General features: G+C 35.8%; 1 protein-coding gene across 5 annotated transcripts in view; it reads left to right on the top strand.

Moving 5' to 3' along the window:
* The window catches only part of hdac4 (histone deacetylase 4), a 532,842-nt gene that overhangs the window by 176,323 nt on the left and 336,201 nt on the right, over positions 1–20,318 (top strand). For all 5 annotated transcript variants that reach the window (XM_039756441.1, XM_039756439.1, XM_039756440.1 and 2 more), the window contains one exon: positions 12,502–12,573. In XM_039756441.1, the coding sequence (XP_039612375.1) occupies positions 12,502–12,573 (72 nt within the window). The remainder of the gene's footprint in view (positions 1–12,501; positions 12,574–20,318) is intronic.

Here is a 20,318-nt window from a genome sequence, read left to right as displayed (position 1 = left end):
AGGCACAGCAAGAAAATCCATGGCACTTTTTACTAGTTTTGTTGGCACTGAATCCTAGGTTACAAGTAGTGGGTTTCATTTTAGAAATTAAAGTTAAGACTTCCTGCTGAGTTACAGGATTAAAATTAGTAAAGTGCTGAATGCAATGTGAGGCAGGGTCTGCTAAGCTAGTAAGTGGTTTGTACTGTGATGCTGAGATCTGGGATCTTATATTTTTAATTTTCTCATTGAAGAAGTTCATAAAGTCTGTGCTGCTAATATCTGTTGGTATTTTGCACTGTCGATCTGAATTCCCATTTGTTAATTTAGATAGATAGATAGATAGATACTATCTATCTATCTAAATTAACAAATTGGAATTAAGATCGACAGTGCAAAATACCAACAGATATTGAATTTTATTATTGTTATCTATTATTGTAGAATAGTATTCTGAGTGAGCTTTAAAGAGAGTTTTTTTAATGCTTTTTAACATTCTTTGTCCATGCAATTTGAAAAACATGTAGTTTTGTTGTTCTCCATCTACACTCCAATTTTTGACACTGTAATTTAAAAGCTCGAGTTTTTCCATTAAACCAGGGAGAGTTTCTATGTGCTTTAATCACTTTTATTTTAAGGAATGCCACTGCGTCCAGAGCATCTCTGAAGGTCACATTATAATGTGATGTTAGCTGATCTAAATTGTTTTCCACATTTACATTTGATATTAACTGTATCTAAATGGTTTTCCACAATTACACTCGACTTACTCAAAGTATCTATACATTTTGAAGCAGAATTACAATCTAGATGTCGCACTGTCTTTGTTTTAATCTGTGAGTGCGTTGGCAAGGGCAGGACTAAATCAAATGTAATTAAGTAGTGATCGGAAATAACTTCATTTACATTAATGGAGTAATATTTAAATTTTGGGTGGCACGGTGGCGCAGTGGTAGCGCTGCTGCCTCACGGTTAGGAGACCTGGGTTCGCTTCCCGGGTCCTCCCTGTGTGGAGTTTGCATGTTTCTTCCTGTGTCTGCGTGGGTTTCCTCCGGGCGCTCCGGTTTCCTCCCACAATCCAAAGACATGCAGGTTAGGTGGATTGGCGATTCTAAATTGGCCCTAGTGTGTGCTTGGTGTTTGTGTGTGTCCTGCGGTGGGTTGGCACCCTGCCCAGGATTGGTTCCTGCCTTGTGCCCTGTGTTGGCTGGGATTGGCTCCAGCAGACCCCCGTGACCCTGTATTCGGATTCAGCGGGTTAGAAAATGGATGGTTGGATGGATATTTAAATTTTGAATTTCAACTTTGTAATTAAATCTAATGTGTGGTTATGATTCTGAGTTGGACCTTTGACAATCTGACAAAATCCTACTGAATTTAACAAATAAGTAAAACATTTGCTAAAAGTGTCAGTTTCCACATCAGTGTGTACATTAAAATCCCCCAACAGTACTATGTGATCATAATTTATAGCCAAATCAGATAAAAGGTTGCTAAATTCAGTCATGAGCAATGAATATGGCCCTGGTGGTCTATAGACTAGCACTATAATTGTGTTGGAATCTGTTTTAATATATAAAATGAATGCCTCAAAGGATGTAAAGTCGACAAAATTTTTAGACGTGATTTGCATTTTGTTACAATGAATTATTCCAAGGCCTTCCCCTCAACCAGAATCTCTAGACTTGTGAAGGAATGAGTATCCATCTGGTGACGTCTGAGCTAGAGGAACAGTGTCACATTTACTAAGCCAGGTTTCAGTGAGAAGATATAGATCAGATTTTGTACTTAATATACAGTAGACCCCCACGAAGTCAGGGTTAAGGGTTCGCGGGTTTTTCCTTAGCACCTAACTATTAATTGTTAGTGGAAAGTGTAAATATCCTCTGCAATTTTTTGTGTCTTTTTTCGTGGCAATACTGTGCTGTAGAGCGAACCGTGGCTTGGGATGGTAAAAGTAGCCAGTAGAATTTGAAACTGCAACTCCAGGCAGGCCCTGCAGTGGATCTGATTGGACTTCTGCTGAGAACAGGAAGCAACCGCTGAGGGAAACGTGGTTTGGGATGGCGAAAGTAGCCAATCCGAAAGCATTATTCATTTTTCCTTGCTGCTGATTGATTGCTGCCCTGTGACGCGACTCTGAGTGTCCTCGTGTTTTACATTTTGTTATTGTATTCATTTTGTTATTCTTAAATGCACAAGATGTCGCCGAATCACCCTGCAACTTCTAAGGCTTGTGGCACTGAGCCTAAGCGCTAGAAGAAGTTTAAAACACTCCAGGAGAACGTTGAACTACTGGATTTGCTCCGGGAACTAAAAAGTTATGCTGCAGTAGCATGCCACTGTGTCATTAATGAAAGCACTGCACACTACATAAAGAAGAACGAAGCAGCAATCTGGATTATCTTATCTGTAAGTTTCTGTGATAGTGCCAAAAAGGTAACAACCGTAAGGAATAAAAATATCATCAGGATGGAATCTGCCTTGGCATTGTGGATCACCGACTACAGGAAGAAGAACATCCCCTTGGACGGTAACATGAGAAAGCGCGGAAATTGTACCAGTAGTTCACTACAGGAGACAATGTACCAACTTCCCATCATGATGTTTCTGAAACCTATAAAGAAAAGCCAACACGAAACCCCACCAGAAGAATACACGTCCAAAGATGCGACTCCTCCTGAAGCGCCTGAAGAGGCGCCACCCGAGGAGTTTTAAATCCTCTGCATTGTACTGCACAGCTACTTCATCATCATCATCAATATCATTCATCATTGGTGAGTACCCGTACATTTTACTGTATTTTAATGAAATGAAATTATTATGTATTTACTTTACTTACAACAAAGAAAACGACAGTGCATACCAAAGAAAATGCCCTTACATGAATTACAGCACGTACAGCGGTATTTTACATTCTAGCACCACGGGAGACATAGCAGTACAGTCCTGTAGAGTAGACGGGTTTACCTTTTCATTCTGTTTTTAGGTAATGCATTAAGGTAAAACTTATTAGGTAATGTATTCATGTATTAAGCTGAGTTTGCAACGAAATTAAAGTGCTTTGGGGCATACTGTATTTGGGGTTTAAACTATAAAAATAGGCATTTAAAAGGCATTTTTTAACCACATCCAAAAGTTGTGGTTTTTCACAATTCGTGGGTGCTCTAGGAACGTAAGCCTCCCGAATTTTGGGGGTATACTGTAATATCATTTACCAAAACAGCTTTACTGCCAAGGCAGCGGATGTGCAATAAGCAGCATTTAAAACTGTATGCTTCTTTCTCAACTGGTGATATTTTTTTTGTTTTAATCTGAAGTAAATTTCTATTACAGATGCCCCTGGTGGAGGGTCTGGTTTTATCCCTTGGTCTAATTATACACCTTATTTTTTGGTTATCAAGTAATTTAAGGTTTGCATCAAGACTAAATTTACTTTATGCCCCGCAACAGGGATTATGGGCAACAGCTTCAGGATAGTAACAGGTGGGATAAACAACATCCTGTGATTTAAGATCACATGACTGCGGCCTGGATGGTGCTCTGATCAGCCAGCCAGGCAGTTTTGCTGCCATATTTTGGGATAATACATAAGATCCCCTCCAGTTAGGATGAAGACCATCTCTTTTGAAAAATCCAGGCTTTTCCCAAAAATCATCCTAATTGTTCACAATCACTATGCTTTTATTTGCACACCAGGTTTCTAGCCAGCAGTGAAGAGAATGCAATCTGCTATAAATCACAACCCCTCTATATAATCTTCGTAAGGGGCCAGATACAACTAAGTTCCGACATATTTTCTTTTAGCTTTGGTGCATAGAGAGATGAAGTTCCTCTTTAATACTTCAGATTGCTGTAAATAAATATCATTAGTGCCGAAATGCAGCAAGGTAGATACTTCATCGTCGGCAACACAGTCCAATGTGGCCTGTATATCAGAAATCTTGGCCCCTGTGAGGCATTTGACATTAATTGCTGGTTTAACATAGTTTGAAATTCTAACATTCCGCCTAAATTAGTTGGATATGAGTGAGTGTAGATGTACATGTTTGTATGTCCTACAGTGGACTTGTATTCTATCTAGGGATGTCTGCTGCCTTTATACCACCGCTGCTAAAATATGCTCCAGCTTCAAGTGACCCTGTAATGTAGAGGTACTCAAACGGCGGACCGCGGTCCACAATCCAGACCGCCAAGATGTTTTTGGCGGACTGCGACTGTCTTCTGCGTAAGTCAGAAGCTTGATTAAAAGCGGCAATGTAAAACGACATTTTGAGACGAAACACGCCGAGTACTACAATGCGAATTATCCACCAAAGTCAGAGCTCCGTTCGCATAAGATCGACGCCCTTAAGTCGTCGTTGGTAGCGAGTTCATCGCTGATGACGAAAGCGACCACCACATAATCAAATGTTACAGAAGCTTCGCTACGCATTGTTTGGGTTCTTGGCAGATATAAGAAAGCATTTACTGATGCAGAGGTTGTTAAAGAATGCACAATGTCTGTTTCTTCGGTTCTGTTTAGCGACAAAAAGTGTGTTGAACTGATTCAGCAGATACCATTATCAGACAGTAGAGCCTACTGCTAGTCGTCGTGCGGATGACCTTTCTGACAATGTCGGTGGTCAGTTAATATCAGATCTTAAACAGGCTGAATTGTTTGCTCTCACGTGCGATGAATCCACTGATAAAACTGACATGTCTCAACTCTGTGTGTTTACAAGATTTTTTGATGGCCATAATTTTGTTGAAGAGTTTCTGACATTACTACCGCTAGCAAAACAGACCCGCGGTGAGGACGTGTTTTCAGCATTTTCACAGTTTATGCACGCAGCTGTTATTGGATGTAACCAAAAAGGTTTCCCTTATAACAGATGGGGCACCAGCAATGACTGGTAAAGATAGAGGACTTGTCACTCATATGAAGGCACTTCATCCCAACCTTGTTGCTTATCACTGCATCATTCATCAGTCGGCCCTCTGTTCAAAACTTTGTGACGAACTGGCAGAAGTAATGTCTACTCTTGTGAAATTAGTGAATTTTTTACGATGTAATTCGTCTCTGCAGTATCATCTGTTTCGTTCTTTTCTTGAAGAGATGTCTGCAGAATTTGGAGATTTGCTGCTTCACAATGACGTCAGATGGTTAAGCAAGGGCCGTGTGTTGGAAAGGTTCTGGAATCTCCGTGAAGATGTAGCTGACTTCCTGCAGTCCTTGAATACAAAGAAAGCTGCAGAATTTTTAACATTTATTCAAGACAGTGACAAGGTCGCACTGCTAGCATTTCTTGTTGATATTATGGGACATATAAATACACTGAATTTGTCACTTCAGGGTGCAGACAAAACCGTTGTCGAATTGCAAGAAAAATGTTGTGCCTTTTGAAACAAAACTGAGCATTTTCATCAATGACTTGGAAGGTGGCAAGATGCTGCATTTCCCAAACCTGAAGAGCTGCATGACAGCTGATCAACAGGCATGTTTTCAGTTGATTTCCACATTTCTACATCATTAGAAGGTCGAGTTTGATGAACATTTTAAGGATTTCAGAAAACTGAAGCCTGTGTTTTTGTTTGTTGCTGATCCTTTCATTGTCCAGCCTGACGGTGAATGGACATCTGTTGCTGACTCAATTTTTCCGAACTCAAACCCGTCACTGTTGCAAATGGAAGCAGCTGATTTGCAAGCTTCTCACGTTTTGAAAGCAAAATTGAACGAAGTCGGCATAACAATTTTTTGGTCAAAGTTTGTTCCAGATTCTCAGTATCCTGCTGCAAAGAAACTGGCGATTTCCGTGCTCACTATGTTTGGTTCAACATATTCTTGTGAGTGTGCGTTCTCCACTACGAACACTATCAAGACGAAACATCGAAGTGTAATTACCAACCAGAACCTCAGGAATGCAATGAGAATTGCACTGACTGGTTATTCACCGAACTATGCTGCCATTATGAAATCGAAACAACAGTTTCATACTTCACACTAAGTGACAATCATTTACGTACCAACTGTTGTAAATGGTGTGTTAATTGCCAGTAGTCATGTGACTTTTTTGAATCATTTTCCATGTTTTGTGCATGTCTTGGTCTTCTGTAAAAATTTTATCATTTGGGTTGAATCTGTTACTAGCCTCCTACAGACTTACATCTACAGTCCTATAGACCTACACGGTAAACCTGGCTATAGCGGACCCCGATGGTTGGTGGCAAACTGAATATGGACCGGCATTCAAAAACTTTGAGTACCCCTGCTGTAATGGGTTAAGAGGGGTAATTGATAGATGGATGTACTGCATCATCTTATTTACATTTTCCTACTCAATAATAGGTTGTTTTCTACTTAAGCTATTCATATTTATGTTTAATTACATTAAAGAAATGTGTTACATTACCACTGAAATATAAAAATGATATTAATGCATGCAGCCCATTTGCAACTAAATTTGAAATTGAATTGTCTGCCACTGTTATTTAGCTGGTGATCAGTTGTTGCTGAACTTTGTCTGGACCTTATTAAAATGTAAATGATTCAGTAGCCTGTGTCTGTGAAACTCTTAAACAAAACACTCTTGCAGTCTTATTTACTGATCATATTCTACCTCTTGCACTTATCATAAATCAATTTACACATTATATTGGAGTGATATAATTAAACAATGAATGAACTTGATTTATGGAAGTGAATTTTTACTTCTGGGTTGACATATTGTAAGTGTTAATATGTAATATTTGTGGTGTCTGATAGTTTGTATTATGCTATTTATATATTTATAATACAGTATAATTGAGTCATTTTTCTCTGTTTTATATATCCATTGTATCTTTGACAGTGTGCAAGGAGTCAGAGTCTACAGAATAATTTACATTACTATTTGTTTTTAAAGACAAAACTTGCTTTGATACAATGTTTCAGTAGCTGTTTGAGTACATAGGTAAATCAATTTAAAAAATCTAATTTTACATTTTATTTTATATGCAGTAGTTCAATCCCTAAACTGCTGCGAGATGGTGTAATTGTGTTTTTCCAACTAAGCAGAATTAGAACTGGGCATAAAGTAGTAAAGACTTAAGTCTTTCACATTCATATCCAAGTTTTGAATATGTCTGTATATACAGTATTGAGTATTTGAAATTGAATTGAAAAATTAAAATGTGTCAAGTTAGTATTGAATTACTCTGAAATTCTTTGTAACTGAATTTTAACATTGCATGTTCTGTTAAAATATCACTTCTATTAATAGAATATTGACATTTTTGGAAGAATAGTTTTTATTGTTGTCACTAATAAAGTGGATAGCTGTTTGTCAAGGTGTCTTTTCCTTTTCAAACATAAGCTTCTCTGTCAAGTTCCACTACAGTATAGTTCTACCTTCCCTTTGTTCTAGAGGAATTGAAAAGCATATAGTTATCTAATCTATAAACTACAATATTCATAGTGAAAAATAAATCAAAATACATAAACTATACTTAAGCAGTTAACAGAAAAGTACACATTTAACAAACATTAGAGAAGAAAATTGAAACAGATTGCAAGACATTTAGCACTACAGTGCTAGGTGAAGAATAGCCTCTCAGAAATAAAAAAAAAAAAAATTGACTATATTAAAATTATTATTTTTCTAATGTGATTTTTTTAATGCTCTGTTATAGTGTAAGCCCTAATACAGACCATTGTATTAGTCTAAAAGTTTTATACTTGGGGATTTCTTTCAGCACAGCTACGAGAAGGGTTTATAAATGGGTGTTGGCCCATTTATATATCAACACCAATAGAGAGGAGATCAACAATAAAGGTCCAGCTAAAATGAACCCAAACTTTATGGTGTAAACAATGTTCGTACTTGGCTGTATTTTTTTAAGTGTGGATGCTATCCTGTGTCCAGTTTGGTTAATCCAGATTTAGAGAAAAGAATGTAATGCATATTTGCCTACTCCTTAGCTTTGAATAGTGCTTTTTTGGTAGAATTGCCTTATTGTGATGCTTCATACTTTCTGATTCATTTTTGCTGCATGACTTTGGGTAGTTTGCATATACTACTCTTGTTTGTGTAGGCGTCTTTTAGAGAACTGTGTTTTCTCCAACTGTATACAGGTAATTCTGTGATCTTACTAGCTTGTGGAATTAAATTACTGTGGAACTGATATGTGTGTAAATGTGCTTGTAGGTGGGCTTGTGATTTGCATTTGAGACTGCTGGGCTTAACCTTTGAGTCCCTGTAATTCTAAAAATTGGTGAATTGATGTTCATGTATTTGGATTTAATATTATTTGAGTAATAATAACATTGATGGATGAATGATTCAAATGATAGTTTTTGGTAGGCGTAAATATCTGTAATTTTTATGACTCATTACATATTCAGCATTAATTTGGAAACTTTTCCATAACTTACAAATGTAGACTATAGTACTTTTAATTATCCTTTCAAAATTTATTCAGTAGGTCAAACACTGGGGCGTAAGTAATATTTTAACATTTTCACTTTTTTTAATATGATGGAAAACCATAAATTAATAAAAGCTAGTAGCTTTTCTTAACTTCATCTTAGGCACTTTTACTTTTGTTACTGTATGTTTGATTAGTATATTTCTCTAGTAAATGCTGTACTAGTTCAAAGTATTAACTCATTCATTCATTTTTGAACCTACTTCTTCCAATATAGGATTTTGAAAATCTGGTTTCTATAATTTCAGAAATGTGCACAAAACTGGATCTTGGATAAGATGACAGTGAATTGAAAGGCATATTCTAGCACATACCCTTATTAAACCGATTAGAACCTTAGTACCTTAGAATAATTGTGATCTAGTGACTTGCCTACTGTAAGACATCTAAAGCATTAGGACACAAACCTTTTTTTTTAAATAATCTGACATGCAAAAGTTTATTGTGGCAGCTATTTAGAATTCTCTTCCTTTTCCTGTCCATTTTGTCTTTTCCTTTGCCTCCATTCATCATAACATTGTAACGTCACTTAAAATCATTTTTCAGCTTTATATATTTAGATCTGTACTTCTGTATTAAATACTTGTAATGCCTTACTTGTATGCCACTTTTGTCATGATATTTGTCACCTTTTACAATCAATATTCCACTATGCACTCCAATTTATTATTTTACTTTATTTTCTGACCTGTGAAAAGACATTTTCAATCCCTGCCTACAACTTCACTATTTCTCTGTGATTTATGTTTTATATTATTTTTAGTTTACTTTACTATCTGTTGTTTTTCTTGATAATTGTATGGGTTTGTAAAGTATATTTGTTTACTGTTGAAATTCCTTATAAAGTAACGACTATGTAATGGAAATTCATGTTCAGTATCCATTTTGTAGATTGATAATTTAAGATTTTTTTAAATTAAACAACAGCACTATGGTTGTGTTGTATAAGTTGAACCCACCCACCTATAAACCAAAATTTATTTAAAGTGGCTGTGAATGGGCTATTCTTCAAAAATCTTATCCGTATGTTTTTGACAAAACTGCCTATGACCACCGCCCTATCTCCACGACAGAGACATATCTCTTTAAAATGATTGTAGCAAAATGTCAGATAGCCACTCACATCCCAAGTACAAGTTAGTCAAAATTCTTGGAGAGGTGCACACATGCAAGTTCCCCATACAGCCACTGCTTGAATAAAGTTAAATGTAAACATAAAAAAGTCTCATACTTGGGAGTGAATGGGAGAAGAAAGGAATTTTTGAAAGTCTATTATCTAGAAAAGAGTGGAAGGGAATTATGTAAGGGTCGCTCCGTAAGCATAAAGTAAACAAATACTGTATCTGCAAATACTGTATGCATAAATGTACAGTGCATCCGGAAAGTATTCATAGTGCATCACTTTTTCCACATTTTGTTATGTTACAGCCTTATTCCAAAATGGATTAAATTCATTTTTTTCCTCAGAATTCAACACACAACACCCCATAATGACAACGTGAAAAAAGTTTACTTGAGGTTTTTGCAAATTTATTTAAAATAAAAAAATTGAGAAAGCACATGTACATAAGTATTCACAGCCTTTGCCATGAAGCTCAGAATTGAATTGAGGTGCATCCTGTTTCCCCTGATCATCCTTGAGATGTTTCTGCAGCTTAATTGGAGTCCACTTGTGGTAAATTCAGTTGATTGGACATGATTTGGAAAGGCACACATCTGTCTATATAAGGTCTCCACAGTTGACAGTTCATGTCAGAGCACAAACCAAGCATGAAGTCAAATGAATTGTCTAAAGACCTCCGAGACAGGATTGTCTCGAGGCACAAATCTGGGGAAGGTTACAGAAACATTTCTGCTGCTTTGAAGGTCCCAATGAGCACAGTGGCCTCCATCATCCGTAAGTGGAAGAAATTTGAAACCACCAGGACTCTTCCTAGAGCTGGCCGGCCATCTAAACTGAGCGATCGAGGGAGAATGGCCTTAGTCAGGAAGGTTACCAAGAACCCGATGGTCACTCTGTCAGAGCTCCAGAGGTCGTCTGTGGAGAGAGGAGAACCTTCCAGAAGGACAACCATCTCAGCAGAAATCCACCAATCAGGCCTGTATGATAGAGTGGCCAGACGGAAGCCACTCTTTAGTAAAAGGCACATGGCAGCCCGCCTGGTGTTTGCTAAAAGGCACCTGAAGGACTCTCAGACCGTGAGAAACAAAATTCTCTGGTGTGATGAGACAAAGATTGAACTCTTTGGTGTGAATGCCAGGTGTCACGTTTGGATGAAACCAGGCATCGCTCATCACCAGGCCAATACCATCCCTACAGTGAAGCATGGTGGTGGCAGCATCATGCTGTGGGGATGTTTTTCAGTGGCAGGAACTGGGAGACTAGTCAGGATAAAGGGAAAGATGACTGCAGCTAAGTACAGAGACATCCTGGATGAAAACCTGCTCCAGAGCGCTCTTGACCTCAGACTGGGGTGACGGTTCATCTTGCAGCAGGACAACGACCCTAAGCACACATCCAAGATATCAAAGGAGTGGCTTCAGGACAACTCTGTGAATGTCCTTGAGTGGCCCAGCCAGAGCCCAGACTTGAATCCGATTGAACATCTCTGGAGAGTTCTTAAAATGGCTGTGCACCGACGCTTCTCATCCAACCTGATGGAGCTTGAGAGGTGCTGCAAAGAGTAATGGGCGAAACTGGCCAAGGATAGGTGTGCCAAGTTTGTGGCATCATATTCAAAAAGACTTGAGACTGTAATTGCTGCCAAAGGTGCATCGACAAAGTATTGAGCAAGGGCTGTGAATACTTATGTACATGTGATTTCTCAGTTTTTTTTATTTTTAATAAATTTGCAAAAACCCCAAGTAAACTTTTTTCACGTTGTCATTATGGGGTGTTGTGTGTTGTATTCTAAAGAAAAAAATGAATTTAATCCATTTTGGAATAAGGCTGTAACATAACAAAATGTGGAAAAAGTGATGCTCTGTGAATACTTTCTGGATGCACTGTATATATTTTTTAGGATTCTGAAGCTATTCCACTCAGTTTTCCAAATGACCCTTTTTGTAACAGCTTTTATCTGTTTCAGCATTAAATCACTTGTATATTTAATACCATGTGGAGAATTATGTTCACTAATAGAAAACCATGGCATAGTAAGATTTTAAAATTTAAGTTTTAATCGTTTCCTTTTAGGCTGAAGTCCTCCAGGCTTAAATTTATTCTCAAAATCTATCTAGTGACTGCATTGATTTCACCTGCCTGTGTGTCTGATGCCTGTGTCTGTGTCATTCAGTCCCCCTGATGTTTTTCTCTTGAAATCTCCCATGGCGCTCATACTCACTTGTTTCCCTTGTTCCTCAGATCCAATTCACTTGTCTATTTTTAACTGCCACCTCCCATGCCTCTGTTTCTGACAAACAGATTTTCATAAAGAGCTGACAAATGAAAAAGATCTATGTTTTATTTAATTATTGTGGCATCTTTTAATCTCATTTTATTCATTTTATTTAATGTAGTTGTTCTTTCAGCCTTTTTATTTTCTGCATTTAAGTTTGAACTGAGAGGCAAACGAAAGCATCAAAATTGATTTATTTCTTTGCTTAATTGATCTTAAAAATTAACTATGTACACACAAAGATTTGCTGTTAGTGTCTTTGGACTTTATTAATTGTGCAGATAAAATTACCCATAGACGGTGTATTTTCTTCTCACGAGCCTGCAAATATAAATTGTCTATCAACCATCTACCCTTTTTTTTCTTTCTTTTCTGATCAGCCAATCAAAAAGAAAAAGATTATGTTTTCACTCTCTGTCAGTTAGCTTTCCAAGCAAACAGTAAAGAAAGTGTTGATACCCTCATGAATGGAATGACTTGATATACACAATACATTTCTGAAACTTCATCTGTGAGATTTGATAATTACAGGAATTAGTTTGACTCCTATGAAGGAACTTTATTAAGATTTGCCAATGTATTTATGTTAACCTAACAATGTTATTTTTGCAAATTTAATAACACTGACTGTTTTCCTAATGCTATAGACAATAAGAGACTTTCCTTTTGTTTTCCTTAGATGGACTTTCTAACAAAGAGCAGCCCTTAGAACTTTTGAAGCCATCTCTGGGCAACCACATCTCAACTTCTGGTAAGAAATGTTTTTCATTAAACAAACTATATTTTGGTTTGAAAGAGGAGAGTACCAGCTATCGAATCTGTGGCAGGTTTGGATAAGCTTTAGTGAATTCATGCTCCTGTCTGCCACCATCTACAAAATATTTTACTGTTCTGTTATTTAATTCTATTCATTTTTTCTCAAGGAGGCATGCATTGGTGGCACAGTAAGTATCAGTGATGTCTCACAGCTCAGGTCATATTTTTGGCAGCAATGATCAGTCCAGCATACATTTAAAAGACCATTTCACTGCTATAATATGCTTAATGCTAGTTTAGTTTATCCGTCCCTGTTGACATCAATGCATTTTGCTGAGTTTGGCGAAGTTCCTTAACATTTCCATGATTTTTAAAAAAATTCAGATGATGCGAATTCATTGTTTAAGAGATATACTCAGAAATATGTATATACAGTCACTCCTTCAGATTCATCAGTTTGACATTTTGCAGTTTCGGTTATTTGTTTTATTGCAATGAAAATGTGAAATCGCAGAAACTTGCAGACAATATGTAGGCCAAAAACATACAAACAGTACTGGAAATAATTGGCATCAAACAAAATCTTATTAAAATAATAGTGTTACTTAATATTTGTCAATGTAAGTGCATACTATATTGTTAATAATACAAGTTGTTTTGGTAAAAAAAAGAACTTTGGGATCTACATTAGCTACCTTCTGCCTTCACTTCTCCATTAGTTACACTTTATGCTCCCACTCTTCCTATCTCTCTCACTTGCTCTCTATCTCATTTGAATAATTGCTTGCATCTACCGAAAATCCTTATGGAGCTCTAGCCATCCTTGTTGGCTGTCACCTTTCTCAAACTCGTACTCACTTCCTGATTTCCTTTCACCCAATTTTGTTTTTCTCCTTTTTTACCTACCCCTCTTCTTTTTATCTGTGTAGCCAACCTGAGCTGATGCCAAGCATTTGTTAGGGCACTAAACAGCAGTCAGTTCATTGAGTGTATGTGTGTGCTGGTGCTGGTTAACCAGCGGAGTGAGTTTAAAAAAAAAAAGCAAAAAAAAAAAAAACCTAAAAGCAATTAATAAATTAAACCACAAAATGATACAGCTGTCACATGCCCCATCAGTGGTAAGAGGTCCATCCAAAATATTATTCACAAATTTTCACATGCACAGGGGTTTTCTGCCCTTAACCTTTATAAATGTGAAGATGTGACTGTACTGTTTTTATAATCTTTTGAAAAAGTGCAATAAATACTATATTTAATTTTTATGTATGTAGTTGGATTAAGTTAATCAAAGAATGTCATTCCAGTATCAATAGATTTTCATACAGTGTTGGTTCATTTAAAATACATTTTTTGCTGAACATCTATTTTCTTATACTAATTCAGTAGACTGGCATCCGTCCACCTTTGATTAGGCTAGGATGCTCCAGCTTGGCAGAACCTTGTACTGGGTAAGCAGGTTTAGAGAATAAATGGATGAGTGGTTATTTTATAATTGAAAATAATAGTAAACTACTGTATGTTGTAGGAAGAATGTTATGCTAATTTAAGTAAACACTTTCAGTGCTTATAATGTTTCATATTGTTGTTACCTTCAAAATAATTAAAAAGCAAATGTTTAATTCCTTTTTAATATCTTGTCTAAAATAATGTACTGTATATATGGATATTCTGTGTATTTTGTTATAACAACATATGACACATGTTTCACATATTGTAACTTTCAACTTAATAAATTCTCTGGTCTTTTATGTTTATATTTTTTGTTAATGTGTGGTTTTCTGCTGTTGCATATAGTAGCAAAGGAAACCACAATATTGTACAGCATTTCCATCTCCTTACAGGTCTCATTTTTTGGGTTATTGTTGTTTAAGGAAAACATTACATTCATTGTGAAAAGTATTTAGATCATTTTCTGTCCATATATTGTAAGTAATTTTTGCAAGCGAAAATCTGAACTGTGACTACAACTTTTGCCCTGGGCAAATATATTTTCACTTTTTGCTCCTGAAAGTTTATGACTATGGTTTTGTAGGTGCATTCCACGCCCAACCCCCCCATTAACCATCAACCCATCTTAAATTCTAGAAGGTGCTTATTGAAATATTTCTCTATTGCCAGTCAGGATTAGTTGGGTAAACGTAAGCTGTGTACATTAAGAGAGGTCTTTCAGTACAGATTGAAGGCTTCAGTGTAAGTGTAACTTCTTCCAGCATGACACTAAGTCATCTTCAGCTGTGTGGAGCACAACTACTTGATATCAGTGTATTAAGCTAGAAATGGACTCCTCTCTGCAGAGAGTCCTTCAATTTATAAAATGTATAAAGACAAACAGTGTCCTTGTAAAACCTGCACTGAACGTGTATTCACAGAACTCTTTTCAAATTATCTGCTTCGATTTTATTTTAGAGGCCTTGATCATGTCAAAAGAACAAATTGGTCTGAGGCATACCACAGTTGTTTGAAGTAAGTAGAAAAATATGGTTCCTCAGAACTCAGCCTCTCATAATCTTAGTGATAGCAACAGTTGCAGGCAGATAACATTCTGCTTGGCTGCATAAATGTTTACTTATTAATAAGCTCCTTACATTAGTGAAAAAGAATAAACTTTCTTGTGATGTAAAACTCTCAGTTAGTATGAATTGTGTTAGGTGCCAGGATTTTCTAAAAATGTGAACATTTTGATTTTACTCTATGGCTATTTTTAGATAAAACAAACTGAATAGTACATTCATGTCCTGTGATCACTAGATATAAATCCAAAGCATGTAATACAAATCAGAGGGAATTTGCAGGTAATTGTACATGTTGGGCTTGCACAAGTTGAATGAAAATTAGATTATATCATGACCAGAACACTTCCTTTACTAGTATTTAGTTTAGTCACATAGTATAAATGTGATCTCATCAAGGCATTCTGGACACCAAGGCAAGTGATTGTTTTTATTTAGGTGTGAGACAATACATAAATGTACTAGTTATGATAATATACGTTCTGATAAATGGGTGCAATATGTGTCATTAATTGTTTGGGCCGTTCTAATATGCTCATTAGTTTTGGGACAGGCTTTGATTTTAAAGCCGTGGAATAAAACAATAAAAGAGAAATTATAAAATTCTACTTCTTTTTAGATTCTAGCTGTTTTAGGTCCGCTGACTATTGAGCCCAACTGAAAAAACCAAGTCTGAACCTTTGATTACAGGCATAGATGTGTATGTGTAAAAACTCTTATCCACTTATTTACTTAAACAAACATTGAATTTAACTGGATATGCCAGTTGTACCTCATAATTGTCATTTAATTGTCAGTAAATTCAGCTGAATATATCACTGCAAATATAAATATATATTTTTTTAATTCTTTCAGTGTTTTTGAGCCTTAATACGATTGGTGTGGCTAACATAAATCATATTGTTTGTGAGCATTCATTCCATTAATTGGGCATCCAGAAGCTGTCTAATCAACAAAGAATGCATAGTGGCAACCAGTTCTGGATGGGATGCCAAAGCACAGCAGAGCACATATAAAACTTGGCCTCTTATATACTCACAACAGAGCCAATTAGAGTTGCCATTTGACTGCTTGTATTTAAGCGGTGAAAGGAAACCAGAAAGGCAACAATATGTGAACACTGGCAGAATTTGTAAACTCCACACAAGGAGCCTTTTCTGAGGGCATATGCAGTAACATTTGTTTAATTGTTTTGCTTTTCAGATTTTTTTTTCTTCAATCACAAGCACTTTGTGATCATCTAAATTGTTTGAAGAGGTAGTTTCACTTTTTTAATTGAAATGAATACCAGATTACTGTACATTTCTAGATCTGTCTTAGCATTGTTTAAGCAGCAAAAATGCCTGCCTTAGTTAAATTATGGTGTTGTTTGGTTAAATTACTCTTATCAAAACCTGTGCTTTTCCCTCTTCCTCTATTCTGTCATCAACTGTGTAGATATAAACCAGTAAATCATATGAAATGAAATGCTGTTAGTTTAGATAAATAAGCTTGTGTTTGGGAAATCAGCATGTGCAAAGTCATTCAGTATACCATAGTTACATATTGTAGTTTTGTTTTGTTTTCCTTTCAACTTATTTGAAACCTGAACAATCCATACAATATTTCCTTAAGTGTTTTTGCATTTACATGTTTACTTCTCCTACAGTATAATATTGTAATTTATTATCTAACTCATAGATAGCTGTCTTAAAGCTGTTCCTATGAAGGTACTTAGTAGTGGGACAGAAATCAAGGACCAGAAGAACGTTTTATGCTATTTCCATAGCAGATAGATGTATTCGTCTCATTACAGTATCATTGTGGGGTTGTACCAGCCCTTTGTTTTATATTCTACTAATGTAGTTATGGACATCAACTCAGACAGTCTTGTTGTCAAAGAAGGTCTGAGGTCTGGGTAGCTAGCTGACTCCACCAACAGAATTAAAAAAACAAAACACAGCTCCAAGGTAGCGCTGTTTTTTCTGTTTATTTCTTTAAAAAATACTTAGGATAATACTATTCTAGCTGGTCTGTCAAGGGTGTTGGTATGCTTTCTTTTGGAAGAAAAAGCTCATTTATACTTTTTCATTTTTCAGGTAAGTTTTGATGTACTTGAAGATGTTGTCATATTTATAAATAGGATTTTCACAGCCAAAGTTTAGAAAGGAGCAAGCCTTAAATAGAATGAATGTCTTTTTTGGAGCCAAATATTTTACTAGTTCATTTGGAAGTGAATCTAGTCATCTCTTGTGTTACGCACAAGTTTTGTAAAATTTCAATTCATTTTGGTATTCACATGCATTGCCAAAGTTAGTATGGAATGAGTTAAAAATATGCTTTTATTTGAACAAGAATTTTAAACCTTTGGATTATAGTTAATGAACATTTTTGTAAGTCATTCCTGCTTATTTCAATAAAAGATGAAATTTAAAGGATTATGCAATGTTGATGCATGGTCTTTTTCTAATGACCCCAAAAATATTTTACCAAGAATGATCTGAAATGCTGCATTGATACTGTATTCTCAAATGTTGTTTTCAGACCTAATTTAGACCCCACCAATGAAGTTTCTCAGTCAAAAGCATGATCAGTTTGACCATTAAAGATATTATGAGGAGCAATATGTCCTTTTACAGTGTCATACACCTTCTATTGACAACAGCCAATGATCAGTGTAACAAGATAATTAATGTTATTCACATCACCTGTCAGTGGTTTTAATGTCGTAACTTATTAGTGTATATTTTTTGCGTGTGTAGTTGTTCAAGCCTGTCTCTTTGTTTTCATTTCTTTATAAAGAACCTCTCCTTGCCAGTCAAACAGAAAAGAAAAAAAGTATAGTAGGTAGAATTTCAGTCCATACTCATACTATTTTGACATAGATGGTGCTCTATTGGATACTGTCTCCGGTTATGGCATTGAGTGGTCATGCCTGGCACTTCTCAAAGTAATTCTGTTCTCAAAAATGCAATTAACAAAAGCTTTGTCCCACTGGGACATTTACACGCAGGTCAGGGACTCTTAAACTGCTTATATCTCCATAACAAATGCTATAAAACACACTTCAAGCATTCCCTTAAATTATTTTATCAGAACCACCACTGAAAACTGCCTTGTTCCCAAGTGTATGGCGTTTAGTATCTTTCACTTTTGATACAAGGGATGTTCTTGTGTTTCTGACATTTTTGCTGATTTACTCTTTCGCATTATCTGTGTATATTTGGTACTTGGTGGTCAGCAAACAATGCAGCTGTCTCAGAGACAGAGATAATTGGCAGGCCAGAAGTCCATATGCTTGTTTCAGACACATTCTGCTTCTTTTTAACTGTCTTCATTTTTTTCCCTAAAGTTAAACAAAAATGCAGAAAATTGCTAAAAGAAAAATTAGGATGTGGTTGTCACATTGGCAAAATAAATATAATATCAAAATAAGAGTTGAATAACAACTTACAGTCTGCTATTTTAAATTTAAAGCACTGTGTATTTCTGTAAACATTTTCAAATTTGAAAAGATCAGCGTTCCTGAATATCATTTAGCCATCAGTGCCAGGTTTTATAATGGAAATCAAATAAATTTAAAGATGGTACTATCATTTAATAGTTTCTAACTGGTTATTGTTGTCTTAACCAATGCCAATAGTAACCTTGGTGACAGGGACTACACTTATTTATATTCTGAGTTACTTCTGATGAGCTGAAACTTCACACTGATGTTGCTACCAGTTCATTATAAACATCAAGGCTCAGTTTTCTGTTTGTTTTTGTCGAGTTGATCTTTTCATCCTTTACTACTTGTAGTCAGTAAGCTATTGTAGGCAATTTTGATTGTGCTGATTGAAACTTGACTGCTAGTTTAGTGAGCTTCCTCTAAAGTGAGTGCATTAAAAATGTTTTTTGCTCTGGTATTAGGTTATATATTTGGTAATTGTTGGTAGTGCTATTAAGTTGGGGCTTCCAATAAATGCTGAGGTAAAGAAAATGTGAGCCATTTTGCAATGTGACAATTGCTATTCATTTTTGTGTAATGCAAACTTTGACATGTTTGTATGTGACTATGCAAAAAAATGAAAAAACAAAAGCACAGAACACAACGGAAACCAATGATCAAAATGATCTGAGTTATATCTTGTACTGTATTTATGAATGTAGTTTGTAGCCAAATACAAACCAGTAAACACTGCCTTCCACACTACCCCCTTCCATATCAACCCTGCTTATTAATCAGATTATAGTGGTCTAGTGGCTGGTGGGAGATTTTGCATTGTGACAGTTATGGAATAGAATCGGTCTTCTTGTGATCCATTCCTTAATTTGAGTTTCTGATGTTTTAAGATGTTTTGTTGACACTAGCACACAGCTTGGTGTGCAGCTTGGTCATTGTATGATTACTTGTTAAGTAACATCAGTCCTATTTTTGGAGGAGGTTGGTCTATTGCTCAATTCAATTCAAATTCATTGCCTCCGGAGAGAACTTTGTTTGTCAGCAGGTATGTTACAGACAAAGAATTGACCTTTAAAGTACAGCAGCAAGTAACTCAAATATAGCTTTTTACATATAAATAAAAGATAAAAGTGAATATACCATCTTTTCCAAAATTTAACCTAAAGATTAAACTTTTTTTTTGTAAATGGAAGGGCATGCTGGTTATATAAAGATGCAGGTTATCTAAGTATTTGTAAAAACCAGCCATATATTATTACTAGATATCATTGCCAGAATATTACCAGATTTAAATTAAATAGGCTCACCTTAGCCTGCTCTAAAACCAATTGAGTGGCTCAAAACAAGCTAATAAATAAATAAAATCAAAATCATAATACTGGTAATTCCGTCAAATCTTGTAATCGACTGAAAATGAAACACTTTCTTGAATAAAACACTATAACCATCTAAACATTCATTAGAATATTTGCTGCTAACAGTTTTTGGTGATCTCCAAAAGACATATTACGAAAATGAAAAGAGTGGGTATAAAAATCTCACAGTGACTTTTTGTCCCTTTGAAATCTGGGATTAATGGTTTTAGGATGGAATTGGAAAGCAATCACCATCAAGTGGATGTGTACGTATAAGTGAATACGAAATGCTGCTTGAATTAACAATTGAAGTGTAGATGCAAAATCTTCAGGGAAAGTCCCTCATATTATTGACTTTTTAACTCATATTTAATTTTATTTTTGAACTTGCTCGCTTTTGTCGATTAGAGTTTAGATTATGTAAATCGGAGCTTTCTTTTCACTGCAGCAC

The sequence above is a fragment of the Polypterus senegalus genome, chromosome 6, assembly GCF_016835505.1.
Source record: "Polypterus senegalus isolate Bchr_013 chromosome 6, ASM1683550v1, whole genome shotgun sequence".
NCBI lineage: Eukaryota > Metazoa > Chordata > Cladistia > Polypteriformes > Polypteridae > Polypterus > Polypterus senegalus.
The sequence above is the reverse complement of the archived record's forward strand: the minus strand, read 5'-3'. Positions and strand labels throughout refer to the sequence as shown.